The following is a 25532-nucleotide window of genomic DNA, read 5'->3' as shown; positions in this document are numbered from 1 at the left end:
TAGCCATAGTATTCAACACAAAATACGAGGCTAATCTTCTTGAATGGCAGTCAGTCTCAAGTAGAGTAATGTGGGCAAATATGAGAATGGGGAACTGGACAATGAGACTTATTTGTGCCTATGGTCCCACAGAAGGTTCTACTAAGGTAGAAGTGGAGGAATTTTTTGAGGCTTTAGAAAAAGCAACTGACACAATGAAAAAGGAAAAGTTGGTCCTTGTTGGGGATCTAAATAGCAGAGTAGGAAATGATTGTGAGACATACAAAAATATTTTGGGAAAATTTGGAGAAAAGAGCAAAGCTAATAATAATGGCAAATATCTGTTGGATTTCTGCTCAGGACATGGACTGGTTATTACTAACACCATGTTCCAACATAAAAATGTGCACAAATTCACATGGAGAGAAGAGGCTAGGAATAAGAAAAGTCTCATTGACTATGTTATTGTTGATAGTGATGTTTTCTCCCTGGTGCAGGAAACCAGAGTGTACAGAGGATTTGAAATTGGAAGTGATCACTATTTAGTCTTGAGCAGGATAAAATTGAATTTCGCATTGAAAAGAATAACATGTAAGAAAGTTTTAAAGCGAATAAAAGTTGAGCAGCTCTCAGATGTGAACTGTAGACTAAAATACAGAAAGATTATTGAAAAGAAAATGAAAGAGTTTGAGAACAGGAATCAAACCTTGGAGATTCAGTGGCAAACTCTGAAGAAAACATTGATTGATTCTGCCAGAGAGGCATGTGGTGAGATTGTGTGCAAGAATAAAAAAATCAGAACTCCCTGGTGGACACAGGAAGTTAAAGAGGCAGTGAAGGAAAAGAAGAAAGCATATCAAAAGTTCCTGGCAAATAAGTCAGCTTTTACTCTTACAGAATACAGAGACAAATGTAAGAAAGCTAAACAGTGTGTAAAACTAACTAAACAAAAGTCATGGGAGGACTTTGGCAAGAATATAGAAAATAAATATCAAGAAGGTGGCAAAATATTCTGGAGGTTGTTGAAGAAGCTTAGGAATGGAGGAAAGAGTGCTGTAAAAGGAATTAGAGATGATAAAGGTGACATGAAAACAGGAGAAAAAGATATCCTTGAAGTATGGAGTAATTACTTTAAAAAACTGCTAAATGAAACAAGCAGTGATGACAGCACAGCGATAAAAAACACTGACCAGGCATGCAGTCAGGATTACATATCCATACTTGTAGTAGAAAAAGGCATCAAAGGCTTCAAATGTGGAATGGCAGCAGGAGTAGATGATATCCGACCAGAAATGCTGAAGTATGGTGGTATAAGAGTCTTACAGTGGCTGCACTTCATAGTTCAGAAAGCCTGGACAGAGGGACGAATTCCGATGATTGGAGTAGAGCTCTCATAGTACCCATATATAAAAAGGGAAATAAAACTGAATGTGAGAATTACAGAGGTATTTCCCTACTGAGTGTTCCTGGCAAGATCTATGCAAGTATACTTGAGAAACGGTTGAGAAGAATTGTTGAAGAAAAGCTTGGTGAAGAACAAGCTGGATTCAGGTCAAATAGAGGCTGTCAGGATCAGATCTTCACTTTACGACAAATAGTCGAGAAAGCATGGGAATATAACAAAGATCTGTTTTTAAGTTTTGTCGATTTGGAAAAGGCATATGACAAGGTGCCAAGAGAGAAGCTATTCAATATGCTGCAGTTATGGTGTCAATGGGGCATTATATCAAGCAATACTTAGTCTTTATTTGAGTTGTAAGTCAGCAGTTAGAATTGAAGGAAGTACAGGAAGATGGTTTAATGTTAAATCTGGTGTGAGACAAGGATGTACATTATCCCTTCTGTTATTCATTATCTATATGGATCACATTATGAAGGAATGTAGTATTAAACCTGATATCAAAATTGGAGTTGTTAATATCAGCTCTTTGCTTTATGCGGATAACGTTATACTTCTAAATAAATCCGCTACAAGTCTGCAAGATTCTCTGACTAAATTGAATAGCTGTTGTAATAGATATGGTATGAAGGTCAGCAATAAAAAGACAAAGACAATAAAAATAGGCAGAATCATTGAAAATTTCAACTGTGTTGTGAATGGAGAACCTGTGGAACAAGTAAAACATTTCACTACTTAGGCACGATTTTTACTGAAGATGGTAAATTAAATATAGAAATAGACAACAGAATCAGCAAAGCTGGTACGGTGGGAAGTCAATTGAATAAATTCATATGGAATAAGAAAGAAATTAGTCGGAACACTAAATTAGCTGTATATAAGACAGTGTTCAAACCAGTTTTAACTTATGGATCTGAGAGCTGGGTCAGAAGTAAAACACTTGACCAAAGACTAGAGACCGCAGATATGAGAGTCCTGAGAAAGATTAGAGGTGTGAACAGATGGCATCAATAAACTTTCAACATTCGGCATCAATGGCAATATCATATTAAAAATGAGGATATTAGGAAAGAACTTGACATTGTCAGCATCCAGGAATGCGTTAGCAGAGCTAATCTTAGGTGGTATGGTCACTTAAATAGAATGGGAGAGGAAAGATTAGCAAAACAAGTGTTCTCTGCCAGGTTGGCAGGAAAACGACCCAGAGGAAGACCAAGGTATAGGTGGATTGATACGGTACAAAGTGCCTTAGATAATAGAAATATAAGATCTGATAATGTTGGAGTCTTGACAAGTAACAGACTGATTTGGAGGAAAATTGTAGATAGGAAGTTAGTAATGATGTAATTTTTTCATGTAGTACTGTCATATCCTGTACACCCCTTGAGGGTACATGGCAGGAATTTGATGATGATGATGATGATCAGATAAAAGTGAGCATTCCACAGACTGAATCCTCGACAGCCTTAACCTGGCATTAATAAGATGCTGGACTCCATTGCTGTAAATATATGGCTAATCCTATTGAAGCTATACCTGTGGTTAGATGCATGGCCATGTCATGCTTCACGTGCATTGAAAACTGAATGCCTTTAGGTTCTTAATGTAGGATGATGACTGAATGCCTCTAAGCCAGAATCTCATCTAGCCACTGCATTGATACTGTTCGTACTTTGCACATTGAAAGACAATACTATCTGGAGCTGCTTTCGTACTGTTATGATGTGATTGCCTCGGGCAATGAGGCCCCTAAAATGGGAACATTAAGGCAGCCATTCAGGTGTGATATGCAGGCATCAAATCATTCTCAGGCAACTTAAGTACTGGTGTAGGCATCATGCCTGAAATCCACCATACTGTGATCTATTTAGTTTCATCCTCTGACCTGACCTACCATCTTCCTCATATGCATAAACAAACTTCTCTCATTAACCATAAATCCTATCCAAGTTTTGCTGATGATGTTACTCTCCATTCCTCCTGCTCATACAACAACCTTGCACTTCTCAAGCTTCAATATTATCTTGAAGGGATAACACTGCATAAATCCTTTGCTGGGATGATGACAACTTGGTTGCCTTCAATGCTTCCTAAACACAATATTGCCTTTTTTTCTCATAATAAAAACATTTTTTCTTCTCCTCTTATCTTAGATAATGCTCAGTTAACAGTCAAGAGATATCTCTTCTCAGACTGACACTTACTCCTAACTTTTCTCGTATAAACACATTACTTCTATAGCATTCTTGGTTTCCAAAAACTCTGCATTATTCTTTCTCACTCAAGATGTTACTTTTCATTTGTTCTATTACTAACTTCATACAAATTCCAAATCTGCATGACTTTAGATTTCCACCCTCACATATAAGGCAGTGCATCAAAAGTCTCTCTCTAAAAATTCTATATGCTGTTCAGAAGAGGTAATTTTAATTAATTGATGACCCTCTCTTCAGTCATTGTCTCACAGACAGTCACTGTATTCTGTGTCTTCTATAGACCTTTCCATGGATGCTGTTCAGCAGAACTGGCATCCATCATGCCCCCCCCCCCCCCATTTTTTCTAAACTAACAGTAACACAAGCAGTACCTGCTCAATATCCTTTTTTATACAGTTTGAATTGCTGACTCACCGCACCTGCTACATCTGTTGATCATTTATTCCATCCACCTCAGCTCTGTGAACCTGCCTTCCCCCATGAAGCATTCCACAAAGACTACAATTTCCATCTATCAAAAGGAATATTGACAGATTGCTTTTCTCTCAACCTCTATTCACACATGGCAATGATTTGCTATAGGCCTTCAAGCCACTCATGTGTGAGGGTGTTTTATATATAAAACAAAGCAGTGGTGAAGAGTAGCATTTTGTATGAGAGTGGTAGATGATTGGAATGTGTTACCTGATTGTATGGTGAGTGTGCCAATAGTGAATGTATTTAAGACATGAGTTATATATGTGGCAGTGTGACTTCCAATGATGAGTCTTTTGAATCCATAGCAGTCTGATGATAATAATAATAATAATAATAATAATAATAATAATAATAATAATAATAATAATAAATTCAGTGCTTATATCTAAATCACAATTTATAATTATGTTTTAGGTTGTCAGTTTTAGATGATGATATCTTTGGGCATGATTTCATTGGTGAAGCAAGAGTAACTCTTAAAAGATTACGACCAAACCAAGTTAAACATCTCAATGTTTATTTGGATAAAGCTTTACAGGTAAGACTTAATCATATTAGCAGGGAGTGCACTGAATCAATTTAGGCTAAGTTAGTGATGATAAAAGAAGACCTGCTGCAGGAGTTTAGGAAGCTATTGATATCCTTGGATGTTTGATTGTATATATATATATATATATATATATAGATAGATAGATAGATAGATGTATGGAACTTGACAAGTATTATAATTCTCAGACCTCCATGGAGTAAAAACTCATTATGGGAGGCCTCCTGCCATAACCACATCTATGATACGGGGCATCCCTGGAAGTTACGAAAGGAAACTGTGAGAAAGAGGGTGAGGAATGGTTTCTTTGCATGGAGGGTGATTGAGCCATGAACCATGGTTCTCGCTCTCACCACTCCATCAGGCAATGCATTGATAGAGTGGTGAGAGCAAGAACTGTCAATGCATTTAAGGAGTGGTATGATAGACTTTGTGTTTCCTAGGAGGGACCTCCCTCGATGAGTCTTGATAGACTTGTGTTTTTTAGAAAGGACCTCCCACGATGAGTCTTTTGACTTCATGGAGGCCTGAATAATAATAATAATAAATAATAATTATACTGCACCTTAAATACATTCATGTTCTCTGCAGACACCACACTCTCAGAATATGCATTCCAATCATTCACCTCTCCATGCAAAAAAAAAAAAACCTCCTTCTCACTCCTTTGTTCATGCTCTCCTTATACAGTTTCCAGGGATGACATCTTGTTTTCCTCCCCACCTCTCAACATTCTCTGAAAAACCTCCTCAACATTAATTTGATAAGAACTGCTTACAAACTTATACATGACTAAACAAACACATGTAATAACCACAGTAATAAGTTTTAATACTTAAATATTTCATCCTAAATATCATACAGTTAATGTTTGGCCAAAAATTATTGCGATCACTGAGACGTGGTTGACAGAAGGGGATATAAAAACTGCAATAGAAGTCGCTGGGTATAGCATTTTTCGTCAGGATAGGAGGGGAAAGCGTGGTGGTGGGGTGCTGCTTATGATAAGTGATGACCTATGTCCTCTAAGAGTGGAGAATTTGGAAGGAAGTGAGACAAATGATTTTGAGAGCGTATGGTGTGAGGTAGAGGTAGGCAAGACAGGATATTTAGTGGGGTGTTGCTACAGACCCAGGAGCACAGAGGATGGGGACCAGGAGATGTTTAGACAGCTAAGTTTGGCAAGTGCAAAAAGAATGATTGTTATGGGAGATTTTAACTTCAGTAGTATAAATTGGAGAGAGGAAGATGCATGTAACAATAGGGGAATGGAATTTCTAGAATTCTTGAGGGACAAATGTCTTAGGCAACATGTAACAGAGGGAACAAGAGGTTCAAAAATTTTGGATTTGGTTATAGCATCAGAAGAGTTGATAATAACTGAGTTGACGTCTCTCCCACCTGTTGGAGAGAGTGACCATATGGTGTTGACATGGAAAATGAATAGACATGCAGGAGTATCAAAGAGACGGGAACTTATGTGGAATTATAAGGCAGGTGATTATAATAGTCTTAGACGTCAACTTCGGGAAGTTTCATGGAGGGAGGAATTGGACGGCCGGGATATCACCAGTGCATGGGAAATTGTGAAAGAATATTTGTTATCAGCAATGGTAAGTTGTATACCACGAGTGAAGAAGAGGGCGCAATTTGGAGTAAAGTGGATGACAAACAACATTAAACAGGAACTGCATGCGAAAAAGAGGCTATGGAAGAGATATAAGGAGACAGGTGAAGAGAGGATGGGTGAAGAATATAAGACACAGGCCAGAAGAGTGACTGGTGTGGTAAGGAAAGCGAAACTGGAATATGAGAGGAGATTGGCCCTAAGATCCAAAGAAAATCCTAGGGAATTTTTTAGCTATGTGGCCAGTAGGAGGAGAAATGACTGTGGAAGAATGATATTGTGGGATAAAAATGGGAATAGAGTGACTGATGCAGAGGACATAGTGAAACTGTTCAATGAACACTTTATTGGAGTATTTCATCCTAGAGGAGTCAGTTTTAATGCTAGAGGGATAGGACTGGTACGAGGTCTGGAGGTACAGGAGGAGAGTGTGTTTCAGATACTGAGTACTCTGGATGTCAGTAAAGCTGTGGGACTGGATAGTATTTCGCCACGAGTTTTGAGAGAATGTGCTAGCGAATTGACAATACCTTTAACGTGGCTTTACAATGAAAGTCTGGCTTTGGCAAAGGTGCCCAGGGAATGGAAGGAAGGTAAGATAGTGCCATTGCATAAGGGTGGTAACAGACTGGAAGTGTCTAATTATAGGCCAGTCTGTGTGTCATCAGTAGTTGTTAAGATCTTGGAGAAAGTAGTGAGGGACCGTGTACAGCATTGGGCAGATGAGGGTAATGTTATCTGTGAGAATCAACATGGATTTGTGAAAGGACGTTCTTGTTTTAGCAATATGCTAGCCTTTTATAATAAAGTTACAAGAGCATTAGATGAGGGAAAGGCATATACTGCAATTTTCTTAGACTTGGCGAAGGCATTTGACAGGGTGCCACATGATAAGCTGATATTTAAGTTGCAGCACATGGGTCTGGATGTCAGATTGGTCAACTGGATTCAGGATTGGCTGTCTGATAGGTATCAGAGAGTTGTGTATGGTGGAGCAGTTTCCAGGAGGCAGAGGGTTACAAGTGGGGTCCCACAGGGCTCAGTACTAGGACCTATATTGTTTAACCTTTATATCAATGACATAGCCAGTGGATTGCAGGGGGATATTCAGTTGTTTGCGGATGATGCGAAGCTGGGAAGGATTATTAGTAATAGCGCAGATGTGGTAGCCCTGCAAGAGGATTTAAATAAGCTAGATAGATGGGCAAATGAATGGGAGAATGGGGGTATCAGTTTAATGCAGCAAAATGTAAGGTCTTGAGGTTTGGGAAACATCGATGGGATGCTGCATACTCTATGGGAGGAGTTATACTGGAGGAAGTAGGGGAGACAAGAGATCTGGGGTTGATGATTGATAGAAACCTGAAGTTTAGGGGACATATTGCAAAGGTGGTGAAGGTAACACAGAGGATTGCTGCTATTATGAGAAGGACACTGACCTGCAGAGATAAGAGGGTTATCATTCCATTGTATAAGTCTCTGATCAGACCACACTTGGACTATTGTTCTCAGATTTGGTCCCCAGGATTTGAAGGGGATAAATTAACTGTGGAAAGGATACAAAGACGGATGACAAAGATGGTTTCAGGACTGTACAAGGATAGTTATGAGGATCGGCTGAGAGAATGTGGACTGCAGAGTTTGGTGGATAGAAGAAGGAGAGGTGATATGATTGAGACTTTTAAACTGTTGAGAGGTGGTTACAGGGTTGACACTGGGGAGTTCTTTCGCTTGGTTGATCAGCGGGAAGGAGTGATGACAAGAGGGCATCCCTGGAAGTTACGAAAGGAAACTGTGAGCAAGAGGGTAAGGAGTGGTTTCTTTGTGTGGAGTGTGGTTGAGCCGTGGAATGCATTGCCTGATGGAGTGGTGGGAGCGAGAACGGTCAGTGACTTTAAAGAGTGGTATGATAAACTTTTTGTTTCTCAGGGGGGGACCTTCCCTCGATGAGTCTTGACAGACTTTATGTCTTAGGAAGGACCTCCCTCGATGAGTCTTTTGACTCCTTGGAGGCCTGAATAATAATAATAATAATAATAATAATAAATAATAATAATAATAATAATTCAAACAATACTAGGAATAAGATACAGTTAGGGCACATGATTATAATGGAATCCCATTATGCGTGCAGTAGCATGTTATAGAATTAAATTAAAAAATATCTGGAAGGGAAAAAAATAAAAAAAAATAGATTGCATTCAAATAAGATAACATATATAAAAAAAATAATTTTACACAATTTTATATGACAATTTCCCATACTTCAGGAATAGGAAGAAAGTCATTACAGTTTAGATTTGGTCTGTGAAGTAGGGCTTCAGCACTTTCTTTATATAAACGTTTATGTTTATATAAAGACCTATGTAGAAGTTTGGTCTTTTTCCAATGAATCCTATGGTTTGGGTTTACAACTCCGTGTTGTGCGAGGCCAGATTTCTACAGTTTGATAAGACGGATATGGTCTTGATGTTCCCAAATGCATTTATAAACAGATCTACCTGTCTGTCCATAGTAAGACAATTTACAGGAGCATGGAACCTGATATACACCAGGTAGCATCAGAGGTGAGAGTTTATCTTTAGGAGAAGGTAACAAGTTATAGATCTCTGGTTGATTGGTTTGTAGGTAGTAGCAAGTTTGTATTTCTTCATAATTTTTGAAAGGCGTTTGAAGATGCCTTTGACATAAGGTATGATAATCCTATGGGCTTGTTCTTGTCTAGGTTGATGTGTGGGGAAGTGACTGATGATTTTTTGAGTTGTTTTAAGATTGTATCCATTTAGTATGGCTGTATTTTTTATTATTTCCAATTCTTTGTTTAGAGATTCTTCAGAGGAGCAGAATCTGTGTGCTTTGGTTACTTGGTTACTAATGATTTAATGATGCCAAATTTCTGAGATGGATGATGAGCAGAAGAATTGTGAATGTAGCAAACTGAAAATGTCAGCTTGCAATAGACAGAAGTGGAGAGGGAACCATCTTTGTTTCTTTAGATGTGTAAATCCAGAAAGGAGATACCCTGTGGAGATTCTTTTTCTAGTGTGAATTGGAGGCAAGGATGAAGAAGGTTTATTTTATCTAGTTCTTGTTTGGAATGACCCCAGACAGCAAAAACGTCATCAACATATCGTAGCCAAATTTTTGGTTTGGATTTAAACGTGAAAATTTTTTCTTCAAGGTATTCTAGAAACATGTTGGCTAAGTTTGGTGATAAGGGAGACCCCATCGCTGTTCCTTCCTCTTGCTTGTAAATTTTCTCTTTCCAAGTGAAGTAACTGGATGTAATAACAAATTTCAATAATTCAACAATATCAGATGGAAATTTTTGAGTTAACAAGTCTACTATTTCCTTATGGGGAATATTAGTGAAGAGGGAGACAATGTCGAAGCTAATTAGCATGTCAGTTTCCAACAGTTGAATGTCTTTTATTTTTGTGTGAAACTCTGTTGAATTTTTAATTGATGAGGCTGAGCGGCCTATGTGAGGATGGAGAAGGTTAGATAAAAATCTTGATAATTTGTAAGTCGGGCTGCTAATAGAATCCACAACTGGTCTGAGTGGAACATTATTCTTGTGAAGCTTAGGTACACCGCATATTCTAGGATGCCTAGCATGGTATGTCCTGAGTTTTTTTATTGTTTCTTCATCTAAGGAAGTGGTTTCATCAAGTAACTTGTTGAGTTTCTTGAGCAGTCTTTCTGTAGGATCATAATCAAGTTTGGCATATGTATTTCGATCTCAGAATAGTCAATTCATTTTGCGGTTATATGATATGGTATCTAGAACTACAGTGGTATTTCCCTTGTCGGCTCTGGTAATGATTATGTTCTTATTATGTTTTAAGGAGGTAAGAGCTTTCAATTCTGATGGTGGGATATTCAAGTCCGAAGGTTTGGCATCATAGATTATTTTGGCTATTTCGAAATGAATTACAGTGGTTATTACATGTGTTTGTTTAGTCATGAATTTTCCACAGGTTTCATTGTACAATAAAGCTTATACATGTCTATCATATTAGTCCTACTTCTCCTATCCACTAGACTGTAAATTACATCTTCTCAACCTTTCTTCATAACTCAACATTTCAAAAACCAGAAATCACCTTACTCAATTGCCTATGGACCCTTTCCAATACTACTTTATCCTTTTGAAAACCAGGTAAACAAATCTGTGCTCAGTAGTCCATGTGTAGCCTAATCGAGGCCTTGTACAAAGGAAATAGAATCTCTTTACTTTTCCCTATCCACTATCACACCCAGATCTCTTATTTCCTCTTTCCTCCAATATATCCCCACCAAGTGTATACTCTGCATCCCATCTTTGTTTTCCAAATTTTAAAACCTTACACTTTTACAACATTGAACTGGTAACCCCACTCTCCTCTGCCACCCATTCACTCAATCTATTCAAGTCCTCTAATAAAGCGACAACATGATCTCTACATCTCATACTTCCTCCCAGCTTTGCCTCATTTGCAAACAGCTGAATAATTCCCATTCTAACTTTCTCCGATATCATTAACATACAGATTAAAAAGTAATTACCCTAAAGACCAATCTAATAGAAAAGCTTCGGTGTTGAACATTATTCATAACTGATTTTAATGGTATTAACAACACAAAATGAAATATATCTTAAAAAAAAAATTATTAACTGACATATTTCACTGAATTTCAAATCAGCATCTTCATAGCACAAAGTAGCATGTTATACACAATGAGTAAGTTAAACATTTCAAATTATACAGACAAAAACATGCAATTTACAAAGTCTAGTGAATGAAGAAGAGGGGGTGATATAATAGAGATCTCGAAGATAGTAAGTGGCTGCTATAGGATCAATTTGAAAAGGTTTTATGAAAATGATGGGAGATGAGGGGAGAACCAGAGGTCATCCCTGGAAGCTGTATAAGGAGGGTGTGAGTGGGGGGGGGGGGTAAGAGGCAGGTTGTTTTGCATGCAGAGTTGTGAATGATTGGAATGCCTTGCCTGAGAGGATGGCATCTGCAGAGATTTTGAGTGTGTCTAAAGATGTGGTATAATGAGCTGCATGAATAAATATAGACAACAGGACTGATATTATTACCCAAAACCTTTTCAAGGCTCACTGGAAATAGCTGGTACCAGAGAACACAACACAAAATTTCTGAAGAAACGAGATGCATTATGAAGAAACAAAGAGAAATGAAACAATCTGACAACCTAACAAATAAAATTGAATATTTTGGATGTTTTTCCACTTGGTTATACTATAAATATACTATAAATTAAAGATACCAAAAAATTATATACTTGGTTTAATCCTTTATCCAAGTATAAGCAAACAAGTTTGTGCATGAACAATTTTCAGGACTGGGACAACTCGTATAGAGAAGATAATGACTTGACATCACTTGCCTTAGTATCCCATAATGTACATTATGGGATACTAAGGCACATAATGTAAAGACTATCTCCTTGTGGACATGTACAAGCTACACATTATGGGAAGGGTCACCATCCATACCGGTTTCAACCATTAGCTTCTTTATACGAGTTGCTCCAGCCCTGAAAATAGTTCAAGCTCAAACTTCTTTGCTTACACTTGGATAAAGGATTAAACCAAGTATATAATTTCTTAGTATATTTAATTTATAGTATAACCAAGTGGGAAAATGTCCAACAAATTTCTCTAATCCAGATAATTGCGCTAATAACTTATTATTTTAATGATAAGATATTATTATTATTATTATTCTTCAGGTCTCCATGGAGTCAAAAGACTTATTGCGAGAAGTCATTCCTAGGAAACACAAAGAATATGAAGACTCATCGTGGGAGGTCCCTCCTAGGAAACACAAAGTCTATCATTCCACTCCTTAAACTCATTGACCGTTCTCGCTCTCACCACTCTATCAGGCAATGCATTCCATGGTTCAACTACCCTCCATCCAAAGAAACCATTCCTCACCCTCTTGCTCACAGTTTCCTTTCGTAACTTCCAGGGATGGTCCCTTGTCATTACTCCTTCTCGCTATTCAACCAAGCGAAAGAACTCCTCAGTGTCAACCCTGTAACCTCTCAACAGTTTAAAAGTCTCAATCATATCACCTCTCCTTCTTCTATTCATCAAACTCTACAGTTCCGTTTCCTTCAGCCGATCCTCATAACTAACATTGTACAGTCCTGAAACCATTTTTGTTATCTCCCTTTGTACCCTTTCCACAGTTAATTTATCCCCTTCAAATCCTAGGGACCAAATCTGAGAACAATGGTCTAAGTGTGGTCTGATCAGGGTCTTATACAATGGAATGATAACTCTTTTATCTCTGCAAGTCAGCATCCTTCTCATTATTGCAGCAATCCTCTGTGCTACCTTCACCACCTTTGCAATATGTCCATTAATTTCAGGTTTCTATCAACCACCAACCGAAGATCTCTTCTCTCCCCAAACCTCAAGCCCTTACATTTTGCTGCATTAAACCGAGACCCCCATTAATTTGCCCATCTGTCTAGCTTATTCAAATCCTCATGCAGGTTTGCTTATTTAAATCCTCTACCATCTGCACTATTACTAATAATCCTTCCTAGCTGCACATCATCTGCAAACAGTTGAATATCCACCTACAATCCACTGACAATGTCATTGATATAAAGGTTAAACAACATAGGTCCCAGTAGTAGGCCCTGTGGGACTCCACTTGTAACCCTCTGCCTCCTTGAAATTGCTCCACCATACACAACTCTCTGATACCTATTGGACAGCCAATCCTGAATCCAGTTGACCAACCTGACATCCAAACCCATGTGCTGCAACTTAAATATCGCTTATCATGTGGCACCCTGTTAAATGCCTTTGCTAAATCCAAGAAAATGGCAGTATATGCCTTTCTCTCATCTACTGCTCTTGAAACTTTATTATAAAAGGTTAGCATATTACTAAAACAAGAGCATCCCTTCACAAATTCATGTTGACTCTCACAGATAACATTATTCTCATATGCCCAATGCTGTATACAGTCCCTCACTAATTTCTCCAAGGTCTTAACAACTACTGATGACACACAAACTGGCCTATAATTAGACACTTCCAGTCTGCTACCGCCCTTATGCGATGACACTACCTTCCATTCCCTGGGTACCTTTCCTGTAGCCAGACTTTCATCGAAAATCCAGGTCAAAGGAGCTGTCAGTTCTTTAGCACATTCTTTCAAAGCTTGTGGTGAAACACCATCCAGTCCCACAGCTTTACTCACATCGAGAGTATTTTGAACACACTCTCCTCCTGCACCTCTAAACCTAGAACCTGCCCTATCCCTCTAGTATTAAAATTGACTCCTCCAGGATGAAATACTCCAATAAAGTGTTCATTGAACAGTTTCACTATGTCCTGCGCATCAGTCACTCTATTCCCATTTTTATCCCACAATCTCATTCCTCCACAATCATTTCTCTTCCTACTGGCCACATAGCTAAAAAATTCCCTAGGATTTTCTTTGGATCTTAGGGCCAATCTCTTTTCATATTCCAGTTTCGCCTTCCTTACCATAATAGTTACTCTCCTTGAATGTGTCTTGTATTCTTCATGCATCTGCTCTTCACCTGTCTCCTTATATTTCTTCCATAGCCTCTTTTTCACATGCAGTTCCTGTTTAATATTCCTTGTAATCCACTTTACTCCAAATTGTGTTCTCTTCTTCACTTGTGGAATACAGCTTACTATTGCTGCTAACAAATATTCCTTCACAATTTCCCAAGCACTAATGATATCCGGGCCTTCCAATTCCTCCCTCTATGAAACTTCCCCAAGTTGATGTCTAAGACTACTATAATCACCTGCCTTATAATTCCACATACGTTCCCATCTCTTCCCTAGACTCCTGCCTGTCTAAGCAAGTTGAATAGACTCCTGCATGTCTATTCATCTTCTAAGTCAAAACCACATGATCACGCTCTCCAACTGGTGGGAGAGATGTCATCTCAGTTATTATCAACTCTTCTGATGCTATGACCAAATCCAAAACTATTGAACCTCTTGTTCCCTGTGTTACATGTTGCCTAACACATTTTTCCCTCAAGAATTCTAAAAATTTCATTCTCTTATTGCTACATGCATCTTCCTCTCCCCAATTTATACTGCTGTAGTTAAAATCTCACATAATAATCATTCTTCTTGCACTTGCCAAGCTCAGCTGTCTAAACATCTCCTGGTCCCCACCCTCTGTGCTCCTTGGTTTGTAGCAACACCCCACTAAATATCCTGTCTTGCCCGCCTTGTACCTCACACCATATTCTTTCAAAATCATTAGTGTCAGTACCTTCCAAAGCCTCCACTCTTAAATGACATAAGTCATCACTTATCATAAGCAGTACTCCACCACCACGCTTTCCCTTCCTTCCTGCCGAAAAATGCTGTACCAAGCAACTTCTGTTCCTGTTATTATATCCTCTTCTGTCAACCACGTCTCACTGATCCCAATAATGTTTGGCCAGGCTGATACTATCTGCACCACCAATTCCTCTCCCTTATTCCGGATACTCCTAACATTAGTATATAACATATAAATGCCATTGTTTCTATACCCAGCATTATTCCCTCTAGACTCCACTGGGCTCAGTGTTACCTGATGTCATCCCCCTTCTCCCAAGTACCCATTTCCACAAGAGACCACCCCTACTACCATCCAACCTGGGCCTTCTAGTTTCCCTGCATTGACACACCGACTCATTCAGAACAGCAATCTCTCTAGATACCTATGTCCTTCCTCATTCAAATTCAAGCAGTCTCTCGCATACAATTCCTTTCTGTTTTCATATGCCCTGCAAGCTTCCACATATTCCAATCCTCTCTTCTAACACATTCTAGCTATTATGCTATTCAGTATTACTGCTCTTCTGCTCAGCTCATCACTATCATACCTAGGCAACACGCACACTATCTTTCTTCTCTGCATCCTCTTTCATACAACCTCAAGCAAGAATCTCATATCTCTTGCTGCCCAATTTACATTACCTCTCAAGTCATTTGTTCCTACCATTACAATCATCTCATTCACCCTTTCACTCTTCTTAATTGCCATAGCCACAATTTCTATCATTCCTCCAGGCAAACACTCCTCACGCATCCTATCTTGTACACCATGGATCATTGAGTCCCCCATACATTACACCTCTTACCACCCTGATCCTCAATTGTTCACATGCATCCATCACTCTCTCTCTCCCTTCTAACACTTTCTCTCTGTGTTCCCCTACTTACCTGCCTTCCTGACATCACTCTATCCCTGGTTCCACTGCTTCTTCCCATTCTTCTCATTCCCTCTCTCCTACTGTTTCCATTCTCTTCTCTTCTCTTCTATCATTCCCATATCTCTCTCTCATTCCCTCTCTTCCACTTATCCTGTTCTCTCCTCTTCTATCATTCACATAACTCTCTCTCATTCCCTCTTCTCCACTTATCCTATTCTCTCTTCTTCTATGATTTGCATAACTCTCTCTCTCATTCCCTCTCTTCTGCTGTTCCTATTCTCTTCTCTTCTACCATTCTCGTAACTCTCTCTCATTTCCTCTCTTCTACTCTTCTTATTCTATCATTCCCATAACTCTCTCTCATTCCCTCTCTTCTACTCTTTCTATTTTCTCCTCTTCTATCATTCCCATAACTCTCTCTCATTCCCACTCTTCTACTGTTCCTATTCTCTCCGCTTCTATCATTCCCGTAACTCTCTCTCACTCCTACTCTGATTCGCCTTGCATTCGTCTCTTCCATTCGCCTAATCTCATCTTTCACAGTTCTCATCTCATTCCTTAGATATTCCACCTGCTCTTTCAGCTCATCTATCTCTCTCTGCAAATCAGCCACTCTTATTTGCCATTCATACCCCCAATTGAGATCATCTCCAAAAACTTCATAATCGTTCATCCTTTCCATACTCCCCACTCTCATTATTTTATTCATATTTCTCTCGCTCTCTATCATACCACTCATCTCTCTACATGGAGAATCTCACGCCCCTGACTCAACGAGGTCAGTTACAGTCATCTCTTACTCATCAAGTTCTTCCCATTGCCTGCATTTTGCGCATATATGTATTTACCCTTCTCTCACCTGCCACATATACAACCACCGACCACCGGGATGCATACATTCCACAAGTCCCACATGCTACAAAATCTCATATGACATCATGCAAAACGGAGTCCTTAAATGGGGGAAGACCTGGTGATATGATTTGCAATTTTAACTGCCGCTGCCACCATTATTCAAAATAGTGTCGAGGAACTATTACAACTAAACACTAAATAAGCATGAGGGAGTATAACTATATAAGTAAAAGTACAAACAAATACAAACAAAACATTTAAGTATACTAAATATAAATAAAAGTAAATAATGAAATCTTATGTTATCTTCATCTTCTCTTCCACCGTTATGCATCCAATTCTGACCTTGTCTTCTTGGTAACCAAATTACATAATATAGCGACAACAACTTCAAAAACAACCACTGAAGTAAACTCATATTCCAGAAAAACAATGTAGCAGAAATCTTGACAGAAGTCAGATTATTCACCAATTAAAAATATACTTTTTTCAGCACAGCTCAAATTCCCTGCCATGTTCTCTGGCTACTCTAGCACCCTCCAAGTGATGGTCAAAAGGTTGAATTCCAGATAACTGAAGTAGATCTCTCAACTGGGTTAAAAACAGCTTTCACTGTTCAATTTTTTTAGGCAATTACTCAAACCAAACAAATGACACCCTTTCATACTCTTGCTTTAATCTCAGTAGATACTTTGGATCCATTGTCAGAAGAAATAACCAAGTTCTATATTATATGAAAATATGTTCTATACTCATATGAAAATATGACTTCTTCATTACTTAAACCTTAGGATCACCTCTGGGTCTGGCTCCCACTGATGAGACCTGAGTAAAGGTTGAAAGCAGTATGAGTAGTGACCCTCCCATAATGCATAACTTTGTCCATGTTCACAAGGAGATGTGCTTTGCATAATGGGATACTAAGGCAAGTGAAGTGATGTGAAGTCATTAGCTTCTTTATATGAGTTGCCCTAGTCCTGAAAATAGTTCAGGCACACTTGGATAAAGGATTAAACCAAGTATATAATTTCTTGGGATCTTTAATTTATAGTATAACCATTTATTTATATCAGTGGAAAAATGTCTAACAACTTTCTTTGATCTAGAATATTTTAATAATAAAGTCTGAAACCATTTGGCTACTCTTATATGAAAATATGACTTATTATTATTATTATTATTCAGGCCTCTATGGAGTCAAAAGACTCATTGTGGGAGGTCCTTCCTAAGAGCATAAAGTCTGTCAAGACTCATCGAGGGGAGGTCCCCCTAAGAAACACAAAGTCTATCATACCACTCCTTCAACTCATTGACCGTTTTCGCTCTCACCACTCCATCAGGCAATGCATTCCATGGTTCAACCACCCTCCATGCAAAGAAACCACTCCTCACCCTCTTGCAAACAGTTTCCTTTTGTAACTTCCAGGGATACCCTCTTGTCATCACTCCTTCCCACTGTTCAACCAAGCGAAAGAACTCCCCAGTGTCAACCCAGTAACCACCTCTCAACAGTTTAAAAGTCTCAATCAATCATATAATCAATCATATCACCTCTCCTTCTTCTATCCACCAAACTCTGCAGTCCACATTCCCTCATAACGAAAATTGTACAGTCCTGAAACCATCTTTGTACCCTTTCCACAGTTAATTTATTCCCTTCAAATCCTGGGGACCAAATCTGAGAAATAAATAGTCTAAGTGTGGTCTGATCAGAGACTTATAATACAACGGAATGATAACCTTTTTATCTCTGCAAGTCAGTGTCCTTCTCAAAATTGCAGCAATCCTCTGTGTTACCTTCACCACTTTTGCAATATGTCCCCTAAATTTCAGGTTTCTATCAATCATCAACCCCAGATCTCTTGTCTCCCCTACTTCCTCCAGTATAACTCCTCCCATAGAGTATGCAGCATCCCATCGATGTTTCCCAAACCTCAAGACCTTACATTTTACTGCATTAAACTGATACCCCCATTCTCCCATTCATTTGCCCATCTATGTAGCTTATTCAAATCCTCTTGCAGGGCTACCACATTTGCACTATTACTAATAATCCTTCCCAGCTTCGCATCATCTGCAAACAACTGATTATTCCCTTGTAATCCACTGGCAATGTCATTGATATAAAGGTTAAACAATATAGGTCGTAGTACTGAGCCCTGTGGGACCCCACTTGTAACCCTCTGCCTCTCCTTGAAACTGCTCCACCATACACAACTCTCTGATACCTATCAGACAGCCAATCCTGAATCCAATTGACTAATCTGACATCCAGACCCATGTACTGCAACTTAAATATCAACTTATCATGTGGCACCCTGTCAAATGCCTTCGCTAAGTCTAAGAAAATTGCAGTATATGCCTTTCCCTCATCTAATGTTCTTGTAACTTTATTATAAAAGCCTAGCATATTGCTAAAACAAGAGCACCCTTTCACAAATCCATTGACTCACAGATAATATTACTCTCATCTGCCCAATGCTGTATAGGTCCCTCACTACTTTTTCCAAGATCTTAACAACTACTGATGACACACAAACTGGCCTATAATTAGACACTTCCAGTCTGCTACCGCCCTTATGCAATGACACTATCTTACCTTCCTTTCATTCCCTGGGCACCTTTGCCGAAGCCAGACTTTCATTGAAAAGCCAGGTTAAAGGCACTGTCAGTTCCCTAGCACATTCTCTGAAAACTCATGGTGAAATACCATCCATTCCCAAAGCTTTATTGACATCCAGAGTACTCAGTATCTGAAACACACTCTCCTCCTTATGCATTTCTTAAACCTTAGGATCAACTCTAGGTCTGGCTCCCACTGATGAGACCTCATTAAATGTCTCTTGCACCCCTATACTAACTACTCTAGGCCTATGATGAGCAACCCTTTACTTTTTCATCTCATTAAATGTCGAAACTGGTCTGGGTAGTGACCCTTCTCATAATGCATAGCTTTGTACATGTCTACAAGGAGATGTGTTTTGCATTATGGGATACTAAATCAAGTGATGTGAAGTCATTAGCTTCTTTATATGAGTTGTCCCACTACTGAAAATAGTTCAGGTGCAAACTTGTTCGCTTACATTGGATAAAGGATTAAACCAAGTATATAATTTCTTGGTATTTTTAATTTATAAAATTGACTATGCTGAATTGTGCAAAACTATCCAAAAATGTATCAAGAAAGAAATAAGAAAATTCAATTGTAAACTTATACAAGAAACAATTGAGACAACTGCTGCATCAGAAAAGAAAAACAGCAATAAATAAATGGTTGTAGTCAAACTGTGAGATGGAAATATAACTTGAGATAGATTTGCTCTAGGAAAAAGGACTGAAGAATTTTATTCATTATACAAAGATGACAAAGCAAATGAAGCATACAAGTATCATATAACTGAAGTGTCACAAATTATACTGGAAATGTGGAGTCAAAGCATGCAAAACAGGAAAGCTACAGTTGAGGATGGAGTAATAACTGATCTGAAAGCAGGTTAGGAAGTTTCTACAGAATTTTAGCAAAACTTTTTACCCTATGTCTGAAGAAACATGATGTAAAAAAAAGCTACCCTTTTGATACACAAGAAAGGTGAAGTGCCTTGAAGAGCTATTAACCGATTAGTCTACTATTGGGTTGATTTGCAAAGCATTTATTATTATTATTATTATTATTATTACCACCCCAAGACCTCATGGAGTCAAAGACTCATCTGGGAGGTCCTTTTATCACACACACACACACAGCTCATCATACCATGTTTTAAACACATTCAAACTCTTTGCAGACTCCACATTCTCAGGCAAGGCATTCCAATCATTCACAACTCTGCACAAAAAAAACCTGCTTCTCACTCCCCTACTCACACCCTCTTTATACAGTTTCCAGGGATGACCCCTGATCTCCCACTATTCTCTGTAAAATTTCTCCAGTATTGATCCTATAACAACCCCTTACCAACTTGTAGGTTTCTATCATATCTCCCCTCTTCCTCCTGTCCACCAGACTCTGCAAATTACATCTTCTCAATCTTTCCTCATACTCGACATTCCAGAGGTCAGAAACTACCTTAGTCAGTCTCCTTTGGACCCTTTCCAACATCTCTTCATACTTCTGAAAATCCGGTGACCAAATCTGCACACAATAGTCCATATGTAGCCTAATCAAAGCCTTATACAAAGCAACAAGAATCTCCCTACTTCTACATGTCAGTGTCCTCTGCATCATTCCCAGAAGCCTTTGTGTTGTCTTCACAATTTTGGCGATGTATCCCCAAAATTTTAGATCCTTATCCACTATCACCCCCAGATCTCTTATTTCCTCTACCTCCAACAATATATTCTCACCAAGCATAAATTCTGTATCCCATCTTTATTTTCCAAATGATAAAACTACATTTTGCAACATTGAACTCAAATCCCCATTTCCGTGCCCAATCACTCAATCTATTCAAGTCTTCCTGTAAGGCCACAACATCTTCACTACACTTCAAGGTTCGTCCCAACTTTGCATCATCTGTAAACAACTGAATATCTCCATCCAAATCTTCACCTATATCATTAATATACAAGTTAAACAGTAATGGACCTAAAACAAACCCCTGAGGTACTCGACTAGTGACTTTCCTTTTCCTGGATATCGCACCCCAATATGCAACTTGTTGATACCTATCAGATAGCCAGTCTCCAATCCAATGCACCAATCTAATATCTAACCCCATCTGCTCTAGTTTAACTGTCAACCTATCATGAGGTACTCTATCAAAAGTCTTTGCGAAATCCAAGTATATAACTGTGTATCCTTTTCCTCTGTCCATGGAAGCAGTCACTTTATTGTAATAAGTAAGTAGATTACGAAAACATGACATCCCTTTAGCAATCCATGCTGTCCATCAAAGATAATACCATTGTTATCAACCCAACTCTGGATCCTAGTTCTTACAAGCTTCTGCAACAACTTAAACACAACACCGGACACACAGATAGGCCTATAGTTTGATGCTTGAGTTCGATTTATACTGTTTTGTATTAAAATAATATCAGTTTAACCTTACGTTCTCATTCACATTTCTAGCATTCATGATTTATTCACTACACCTTTTACAGTTTCCTGGGATGTCCTCAAATTTTCATTCTCTCATCTGTTGCTCTATCAATCTTTTCTGTATTAATCTGGTAAAATCCCATTGCCACTTTAAATGTTTCTATCTTATCACCTTTTTTTTTTTTGTTTCATCTATGCTCAACTGCAATTAACGTAAAACGTAATTTGTGTAAATTGATTTCCTTATCCTTTTCCCACAACCAACATTCCACAATCCTGATATTGCTTTAGTTACTTTCCTGTAGATCTTCTCCAGATATTCTATATTATAATTCCATGTAATAATAATAATAATAATAATAATAATAATGGAAACCAGGTGACTAAACCTCAGCACAGTAGTCCAAATAAAATGGTTACACTACTTGAAATACTTTTTTTTTTTCTACAATCCATATCTTTTATTTGGCGATTTTGCAATTGATTATTGCACCGAATTTCAAGTAACACCTAAACATTCAGTAATGTGACTAAATCCAAAACTAGTCAAAGTAGGTAACCAATGTTTAATACAGTGACACAACCACAGTGATTGTCTGTGAAAATACTAGTGGCGGGCAGTAGATGGGGTTGGTGTAGATTAGTGATGGCAAACCTATGACACGGGTGTCAGCACTGACACACTTGAGGGTTTCAGGTGAAACACCTTGGATATTGAAAGATATTGGTATTCTGATGAAAAAACTGTGATTTTATTTTGTAACTAGTCTATAAACAATGAGCGTTTTAAGTTTATGTTTTCGTTCTTAATCATTATAATTTCTGCATAGTCATATGATATTATAAAAACTTATAAAAATTATTATCAATATTATATGATATAAGCTTATAAACACGTGCTTTATATATTATAAACTTAAAGTTTTCATTTGACTTCTGTGTGAAATTTGTTCATGCATGCATTCCAAGTCTCTCGACTGAGTAATACAAGTTCTAAACATATTTAAAACCACTTTAACAGAAAATATAATTCGCAGCATTAAATATTGAATTTATCTGAGTAAGTAATGAAAACATTTGTAGAGTTGCAATAAATTCAGTAAATTTTGTTAAATAATGCAAATAGTAACAACTTACGATGATGTTGCAACAAAACCTACTAAATAGCTGCTATTTAGTAGCATGATAGAGAGTAAAACGTAACAAGGTTGCTATGAACGTACCGGTAATAAATCTGGCAACCCTGCTGAAAGAAGTGGTAGTCTTGCATGGTCTGCCACTTAAGTAATTTGAGTTGCTAGTGTATAATTCATTTCCAGTAATTGTTATTTCTTATTCATTATTAGTGCTTTATTACTGCTGTATATAATTGTGCTCTTTTTTTAATTTGTGAACCCTTTTACAATGGCAGCTAACACTAATAAAAAACTAAAATTATCACAGAAAGGAAGTGGAAGAAATTTCCAAGATGCCTGGACTGAACAATATTGGTGTTATTGATAGAGACGAATAAGTTCTCTGTAAATTGTGTGGTGAGCTATCTGTGAGTAGAACTTGGAATGTAAGAAGACATTTTGAAACTAAGCACAAATGGCTCCTAGAAAAAACTTTTGAAGAACGCAAAGAATACATATCACAACATCTAAAACTGGCAGAATCACAATCAGGGACTTTAATTAAATTTGTTTCAGGGCCTTCAAATTTAGTAGCTGCAAGTTACAGTATTTTACATACTATTGTTGAACATGGGAAACCATTAAGTGATGGTGATTATATTAAAGAAGCTTTCGTAAAGTGTGCACCATTTTTATTTGAGGACTTTCATAATAAGGAAGCTATTGTAAAGTGCATAAAAGAGTTACAATTAAGTAGGAATACTATTACAGATAGAGTTATATCAATGTATGCTAGTATAGAAAATCAAATACAACAAGACTTGAACTCATGTCTCCATTTGTCTCAACGAAACTACAGATATTATGTCATCAGCTCGATTGGCTATTATTGCAAGGTATGTTCACGGTGATTCAATGCATTAGGATTTGATAAAGTTAGAAAATTTACCTCAAAACATGACAGGTAAAGACATATGCGACTGTGTTGTTAAAGTATTCCATGAGAAACAGATTTATCAAAAATATTTTCAACTACAACTGATGGCATGCCTAATATGGTTGGCCGTAATGTCGGTTTTATCAAACAACTTACAGAATATGTCGGTCATCCCCTGGTTTCTCTCCATTGTATTATACATCAGGAGACATTGTGTGCGAAATCAGGCTTAAAGGATTTGGATGATGTGATGAGAATTGTGACAAAGATAACTAATTTTATTGATGCCCAGGGCTAACAAACAAGAATTTAATTCACTTTTAAGTGAAGTTGAATCAGTGTCTATTAAGGTTGAGTCGTGGCCAAATACTTGAACAGTTTGTTGATTGTTTAAATGAAATTAAATTATATTTAAATACGACGGGCATGGAGTACGAATACGAATTTTCTCAGTTGAGCGATTCTGCTTGGTTCAGTAAGCTGATGTTTTTCACAGATTTTTCATTGCACCTGAATGAACTTAATATACAATTGCAAGGTTTCGGAAAATCTGTCAATGTTATGTTTGGCATTGAGAATAAACTCAATATATTTCAACGTGATTCAGAAAGTAACAATTTTAAGTATTTCCCAAGAGTGAAAATTTTTTTAACGAAACCAGCTCCAAAAATTGTGAACAACATATCAACCAATCTATCGAAGTTCTAAAGTCAGTAACTGAGCAGTTTTCTTCTAGATTTGAGCAATTTCTAATGTTGGAACAAATAATCCAATTCATAAAGTATTCTGATGAAACAGAATTCATGGATCTTAAATTAAAATTAAAAAAGCGTGTGGAATAGCCTTTCATCCTCTTAAAATCTTTGCTCAAACTCTTCTAACAATTTTCTCTTCTACATACTCTTGTGAAACTCTTATTTTCTGCCTTAAATAATATCAAATCGAAAGGAAGAAATAGATTGAGCAATGATTTGAGCGCTGCCTGTGTAGCATTAAAATGTACATACTATAGTCCTTCTATAAAGCAACTTTCTACCAGTACTCAGCAACAGAAAAGTCATTAAATGTAATGTAAGTTTGTAATTTCACTTTATTAAATTAATTCTATAATATGAATTCATAGATTTTATATCAATGTCATATTAAATAGATAGCCTAATATGATATGTATAAGTCACTATCTACAATTATGTAGTTAAATTTATAATGCATGTATGCAAGTGGCACATCAACAATGTTAATATTTAAAAAAAAAGATGTTTGACACACCTGGGTAAAAAGGTTCGCTATCACTTCTGTAGATGATGGTGGTAGTTATGGTTCGTTGTAGTTGGTGGATTATGTATTGGAGACGGAGCTGTAGAGTAGGTGCCAGTGGTGGCCCGTACATAAGCACTGCAACACTGCAGCACCCCCAAGGAAAAAATGAAAAAATTAAATTTTGTTTGTGTTTATAAATAATAATGCTTACAACATTATATAAATGCAGTACAACATGTTAAAGAATACAGCTTATGTTTTGACATTGATTGAATAGTTAATAATTGGAATTGTTCGATTGACGCTTTAGATTATGAAACAAATGCACTGCGTTCTAATGCCCATATTCGTTTGCTCTTGTCATTGCACGTTATGTCATTCCCAACTGTAACTGCTCAAACAGCAGTGTATTTTTAGTATGCTTACGTGCCTTATTTCTGTGGGATATGAAACGTTTATTATTGGTGCATGTACGTGGTGAACTATTTTTTGTAAATCTTATTTTATTTTGTTAAAATAACATATAATTATTTATTTATTATAGATACAAGGCTGAATTATGACGAGCATCACTGTTGAAAATATGAAAAGAATAATATTTTTTCAATTATCGTTACACGAAACAAATGCATTGCAAACTAACGCCGATATTCGTTTGCTGTCATTGCACATTACGTCATTAGATACACTGCCACTTGTGCAGTGTCTGCCGCTTGGGCAGCGTATCTTATGCCTGTGTTCGTTATTTCTGTGAGATATGAAACGTTTATTATTGTCGCGTGTTCGTGGTGAACTTTTTTTGTAAATCTTATTTTATTTTGTTAAAATAACATATAATTATTATATTT

General features: G+C 37.5%; 1 protein-coding gene across 8 annotated transcripts in view; it reads left to right on the top strand.

Moving 5' to 3' along the window:
• Positions 1–25532, top strand: part of Rph (Rabphilin) — a 695894-nt gene that overhangs the window by 568008 nt on the left and 102354 nt on the right. For all 8 annotated transcript variants that reach the window (XR_016549578.1, XM_090406051.1, XM_090406050.1 and 5 more), the window contains one exon: positions 4486–4609. Coding sequence is in view for 7 of the 8 variants with exons in the window: in XM_090406051.1 (XP_090262177.1) it covers positions 4486–4609 (124 nt within the window). In the remaining variant the exon portion in view is untranslated. The remainder of the gene's footprint in view (positions 1–4485; positions 4610–25532) is intronic.

This window comes from Typopeltis vanoorti, chromosome 16 (genome assembly GCF_054136105.1).
Source record: "Typopeltis vanoorti isolate ZY-2024b chromosome 16, IOZ_Tvanoo_1.0, whole genome shotgun sequence".
Taxonomy (NCBI): domain Eukaryota; kingdom Metazoa; phylum Arthropoda; class Arachnida; order Uropygi; family Thelyphonidae; genus Typopeltis; species Typopeltis vanoorti.
The sequence above is the reverse complement of the archived record's forward strand: the minus strand, read 5'-3'. Positions and strand labels throughout refer to the sequence as shown.